The 6,388-nt window shown below is 44.9% G+C and overlaps 1 protein-coding gene across 1 annotated transcript in view; it reads right to left on the bottom strand.

Annotated features, from left to right (window-relative positions):
- The window catches only part of PLEKHH2 (pleckstrin homology, MyTH4 and FERM domain containing H2), a 229,527-nt gene that overhangs the window by 16,691 nt on the left and 206,448 nt on the right, over positions 1-6,388 (bottom strand). Inside the window, exon 27 of the mRNA XM_068279711.1 lies at positions 3,675-3,804. Within this exon, the coding sequence (XP_068135812.1) occupies positions 3,675-3,804 (130 nt within the window). The remainder of the gene's footprint in view (positions 1-3,674; positions 3,805-6,388) is intronic.

Here is a 6,388-nt window from a genome sequence, read left to right as displayed (position 1 = left end):
TGCAATCCTGGCTTGTAATTGCCAGTTTTATGCAGTGTTTACAAACAAAAGACATAGCAAGTGATAGGCTGAAAGTAGCTCAGTGTGTGAGTCATACAGAGTGTGCAGGGGGCCTGGAGAGGGTGTGTATAGCTTCTATCCAATCACAAGCAGCACAGCACATTCCAGCCTGACTGCCTCAGCCCGACAGAGCCGACAGAGGAAAGAAGATTAGATCATATAACAGAGATAATACAGCCACTGTGCAACTAGGAAAGGCTGCAGTAAGACAGAGCACATTAGAACAGGTATAGGAACTTATAGGATAGAAGAAATAAGGATGAAAATTTTGTAACAGAGTCTCTTTAAGTTTTACAATAATTATGTATAAATGATTGTCAGTGTCTGCCCATTGTAAAATCTTTCCTCTCCCTGATTTACATTCTGACATTTATCACATGGTGACATTTTTTACTGCTGGCAGCTGATGTCAGTGACAGGAGATGATGCTTGCTTTTTTGGCAGTTGGAAACAGCTGTAAACAGTTAGGGCCTGTTTCTACTACACGCAGATTGGATGCAGATTGGATGCAGAAAAACTGACTCCAATGAATGCTATGTGAAAATCTGCTAAAGAAAAATTGCGTTTAGTGGAAACCGGCCCATAGACATTCATTGGAGTCAGTTTTTCTGCATCCATTCTGCATCCAATCTGCGTGTAGTGGAAACAGGCCCTAAGGCCCCGTTCACACTGCACGCGTTTCCAGCCGCGTTTTGGAAACGCGTGCAGGTGGCCGAAACGCACGACATCAGACATTGCATAGAGTGCAATGTCTGATGTTCACACTGCATGCGTTCCGGACCTGTGCGGTCCGGGAACGCATGCTGCACGCATTTTTTGTAAAAACGCGTGGCTGTCCCATTCACTTTTCAGTGATGGGATCAGCCATGCAAGCACACAAACGCGGATGGCGTGCGTTCGCATGCGTGGCCATCCGCGTTTGTAATGTGAACGGGGCCTAAAACAGCTGTTATTTCCCACAATGCAATGAGGTTCACAGACAGGAAACTGCCGTCACCATGGTCCTGACATCACACTATGGGAGGGGTTTCACCACAATATCAGTCATACAGCGCCCCCTGATGATCCGTTTGAGAAAAAGAAAAGATTTCTCATGGGAAAGGGGGTATCAGCTACTGATTGGGATGAAGTTCAATTCTTGGTTACGGTTTCTCTTTAAAGGTGATCATACATTTATCAATGGTCACCCGATTTAGCTAAAAGATAGATCCCTCTCTGATCAAAATGTATTCCTACCACGCTGAAAATTGATTTTAAATAGGTTTCAGTATGAAATCTATTAAAAATCGATAGGACTGCTGCTACCGCCGATCCTGCTTACTGACTGCCCCCAGGTCTCACCCCAATAAATAGTGCTCCCAGAGCCCCTGCAGAGTACTGCAGCGGAGCGCACTCACAAGACAAGACAAATAACATTTATATTGCGCTTTTCTCCTGGCAGACTCAAAGCGCCAGAGCTGCAGCCACTAGGGCGCGCTCTATAGGCAGTAGCAGTGTTAGGGAAACTTGCCTAAGGTCTCCTACTTAATAGGTGCTAGCTTACTGAACAGACAGAGCCGAGATTCTAACCCTGGTCTCCTGTGTCAGAGGCAGAGCCCTTAACCATTACACCATCCAGCCACTTGTCTGGCGGGCACTCTGCTTGTTGTGTCCCCGATCCCTCTTCTCTGTGACCTGAGTACATGCCGTCATGTCCTGGACAAGAGGCATTGGGGAGATGAAATCAGGTGTGCTTTGTTGGTACTGCACAGGAGAAGCGCTATCATTTGGGGTGAGACCTGGGGGGCCTGTCACCAGCTCTGGCAAATGACATACCCCTGTCCCACCAAGATCTTCTGTCCAGTCCAGTCAATAACTTTGAACCATTTAGCCTGTAAAGCAACCAAAACTACAATCGGTTGTCGATCTCCACCAGATTTGGTCACAGAGATCGATTCTGCCGTGGAAAATTGATTTGTGTACTAACATGGACTGCCCCAGAAAAAGTTATGGCAGATACTCACCTGTGATGAGGAAGAGCTCTGGACCCCATAGAGCCTTCCTAGTCCTCTCTCCGTGCCCTCGGGCCACTGCCGTCCCCCGTGAAAGTCCGCCCCTTCTGGATTCCTCGGATGTGCGCAGTACGAACCCTCTCGTCTTTGGAAGTACTGGGGAAGCGAGTACCTCCAAAGCCTTCGCGAAGAGTACCGAAGGCGCCAGGCAAATGACTTTCACGAAGGACAGCAGTTGGCCGAGGGCACAGAGAAGGGACCAGGAAGGCGCTATGGGATCCAGAGCCTTCCCTCTCCATAGGTAAGTATTAAACTTTTTTGTCTATTTTTACTTCAGTATCACTTTAATGAAGATGCACAAAATAAGCAGCAACGGCTCCTGCTCTGTCCAGCCAAATACTCATGCAGTAAGGTGGGGGTTTACAAGCAGTCTGTACTCCTCCTAACATAGAGTACTGTTGCCATGGCTGCAAAGAAACACGGTGCAAGCCTTTTGCCAGTTTTGTAAATTCTTAGCTGGTTTTAAAGTAAAAGATACAACATTAAATAAAAAAAAATGTGTGTATCTCAAATCTGTGTTTATAGCATTCTTAACAATATTGCGGAGTTTCCCTTTAAAGTGGAACTAAACCCAGAACTTCCTCACTGCTTTAAAGATTAGGCACAGCATGATAACCTTTATGGGAAAAAGGACCCCTGATCTCAGAACTTCCTCTCTGCTCTAAAAGATACAAAACAGCATAATAACCTTTAAACAAAAATGTCTTTGTTACAGCTGATACAAATCCAGCAATAATCTGCAGTGTGTCCACTTCCTGCTTTCATAAAGCACACATAGGGTTAACACAACTGTAATTAAATATTAGCTGCTCTGCCTAGGCAGCCATCTGACACCTGAAAGATCAAATTACATTTGTGCTTAGTCACAGATAAGGGGGGATTAGACAGGCTAAACTTTCTAAATACATACAGGGTGCATTTCTCTATGTTTTCCTTCTGTCCAGTGCAAGAGTTCAGGTCCACTTAAAACAATGCAAATTGCCTGGCTATCCTGCTGATTCTCTGCCTCTAATACTTTTAGCCATAAACCCAGAACAAGCATGCAGATCAGGTGCTCCGACTGAAGTTTGACTGGGTTAGCCACATGCTTGTTTCAGGTGTGTGACTCAGACACTACTGCAGCCAAAGAGATCAGCAGGACTGCCAGGCAACTGGTATTGCTTAATAGGAAATAAATATGGCAGCCTCCATATACCTCTCAGTTTTCGTGTTCTATAAGCCTCATTGCTTACTATATGGAGAACTGGCTTGGCCGAGCTCTCCTGCAGTCTATCCACAGTTGCTGATAAGAACTAAACAAACACAGAACACACAGAAGTGAATTTCTTCAGCAGCTGTATGCGGAATGAAGATTTTTCATTGTGTGCTGTGCAAGAGTTCAGGTTTGCTTTAATAAATCAGCCCTGACTGATGCTCCTCTGAAAAGATTACAGGAAAGGAAACTAGAGTAAATGTTTCTCGGCTCTATTCAGTTTCTGGAGGTGAATTTTCTTGAGGAAAAATGGAAAGCAAAACGATGGTGGTAAAATAATAATAACAATAGTCTGCAATGAGCTTACTTACTTTTGCTGGGAAAAGGGTGGCACCGAAGAAAGTCCACTTCCTGGCTACTGTAAGGTATATCCGCACGCAGTCCGCAGCGCTATGCCCTCGGAGCGCCATCCAACGGGACGCCAGTCTCTGCTGCAGCTGTCTGAAAGGTACAGCATCAGAATTATCACCCGGAGACCAACAGACCCATATTTATATCCCCCCCCCCCCCCCCACCGAAACCTTCTGTGTGCTGCTTCTCCCCTCATTCCGAGTACAGCCCCACCCCCTTTCCATGTGCAGCAGTTTCACTTCACCATATGCCAGCAGATCGCCTTCCATACATGGGCGTAGCAATCATCCATGCGACTCCTGCCATCGCAGAGGTTTTGGGGGGGGGGGGGGGGCCTCCTCCTCCCTCTCCCCCACCACAAGTGCAGCCAATCAGCAAATAAAACCTCCCTGTTCGCTCACAAAAACCTTCCCCGCGACCTCCTCCTGCAATGCAGAGTAGCGATTAGCGGGAGCGTGTGTCATTTTGTCCTGCTTTGAGACACTGCTTCATAGCAGAACACTCTCTGCTGCCATTCGCCGGCTCCCAATCACATGACATTTATGGGGTTCGGAGACCATGGGGCCCTCATATGTAGGCACTCTTAAGCAATTTCACCTGCCCCCAACCTATGGATATTGGCTAACTGGGCAATTTGCATTCTCATGCAATCAACACTGCACATAGTTCAAGGGCACTTGTAGTCAAAGGGCGTAGAAACACAAGAAAGTTAAAGTGGATCCGAGGAGAACTTTTACACATTGCATAATTGTGTTCCTTTCCTATTGTTTATATTTATAGGGCATTCCTCAAGCCAAATACTTTTTTGTTTTAGTTTTAATACTCTAATTCCCTATAAACTAAACAAGCCACACCCACAGGTTTTCAGAGAGCCAAGGCATTTTCAGACAGTAGCAAGGGCTCATGGGAGCTCAGTCTGGGCAGGAGGAGGGGGAGGTATTACTAGCCAGAGATTTCAGATGCAGAGGGGAGGAGGAGAGGGGATTAGGCTGATGGCTCAAGATGCAGATAAGCCTGCCTCTGTGTAATGTTTACAAACAACATGGCTGCTGTCTTGTATCACAGGAATAATCAATCATTTTCTATTAAAGCTGTTTGCAGCTAGATATGCTGTGTAAACTATCTAAACTTTAGATAAGATATATAGACAAGTTACGTGTTATAGTTAGTTTTTCATCTCAGACCCGCTTTAATGGTGAATACATTAAGTACCACCTGGGCCCCCTCTGCACCAGGGCTCCATAGCAGCTGCTATGGCTATTGCTACGCCCCTGTTATTACCCATCTTAGGCCCATATGCAATTCACTTTTTCTCCCAAGTTTTTTCACGGGTGGTATTATCACAACTTGTCAATAAAATGTCTTTTTCGCCACCAGCAAGCAAGAAAATACTCCGAATAAATTGAATAGTACTTTTCACCTGCTTTTTTGCACTTTTTTGATTGCAAAGTGCTGAAATGTTATTTTAAAGAGAAGATGAAAAATTTTCTCCTAGGAGATAAGTCGGGAGAAAAAGTGAATTGCATATGGCCCTTAGTATGATCTTGTCTTGTGTATGATGCCTAAACTGCCTGCCTTGTTTTTCGACACAGTATTAGCCCTATAAGGAAACCGATCTTAAAGAGAATCTGTATTGTTAAAATCGCACAAAAGTAAACATACCAGTGCGTTAGGGGACATCTCCTATTACCCTCTGTCACAATTTCGCCGCTCCTCGCCGCATTAAAAGTGGTTAAAAACAGTTTTAAAAAGTTTGTTTATAAACAAACAAAATGGCCACCAAAACAGGAAGTAGGTTGATGTACAGTATGTCCACACATAGAAAATACATCCATACACAAGCAGGCTGTATACAGCCTTCCTTTTGAATCTCAAGAGATCATTTGTGTGTTTCTTTCCCCCTGTTCTCATGCACTGAAGTTTCAGGCTGCTTGTTTCTTCCTGCAAACAGCTTTGCCCTTGTCTGTAATTCTTCAGTATGTGAAAGCCCAGCCAGCTCAGAGGACGATTTATCCAGCTTGTAAAAGATAAGAGAGAAGAGAGAAGCTGCTCTAATCTAAATAATACACAGGCAGTGTGCAGAGAGGGGCCAGGAAGGGGGAGTTCATAGCAGAACCACAACACTGAAGAACTTGGCAGCCTTCCAGACACAGGCTGACAAGTCTGACAGGGGAAAGATACATTGATTTATTACAGAGACAGTGATAGTATAAAGTGCTGCAGTAAGCCAGAACACATTAGAATAGCTTTTTGAACTTGTAGGATGATAAAAAACAGGATGCAATTTTTGTTACGGAGTCTCTTTAAAACGTAACTTTTATTAAGACACTTTAAAAAGATCTAGCTGCCGTATTTACACTAAAATTTGAACCAAACGAGGGACAGGATCATAGTGTGGACCCCCATATAGTAAAAAGGCTTTGAAATACATGATGGGACCAGGATCCCTGTACCCTCGAAAAAATGCTCCTATTACATAAGGACCCCCCCACCAACCCAACATGTTTCAACCCCTCAAAATGGGGGGCTTCGTCAGGAGAAAGTAGTGCCCAGTGCTAAGGGCTCAAGTGCAATGTGCAAAACAGCATTTAAAGAGACACTAAAGCGAGAATAATTCTCACTTCAGAGCTCATAGTTAGCAGGGGCACGTGTGCCCCTGCAAAAACGCCGCTAT

The sequence above is a fragment of the Hyperolius riggenbachi genome, chromosome 4, assembly GCF_040937935.1.
Source record: "Hyperolius riggenbachi isolate aHypRig1 chromosome 4, aHypRig1.pri, whole genome shotgun sequence".
In the NCBI taxonomy this organism is placed as follows: Eukaryota; Metazoa; Chordata; class Amphibia; order Anura; family Hyperoliidae; genus Hyperolius; species Hyperolius riggenbachi.
This window is presented reverse-complemented; position numbering and strand designations above follow the sequence as displayed.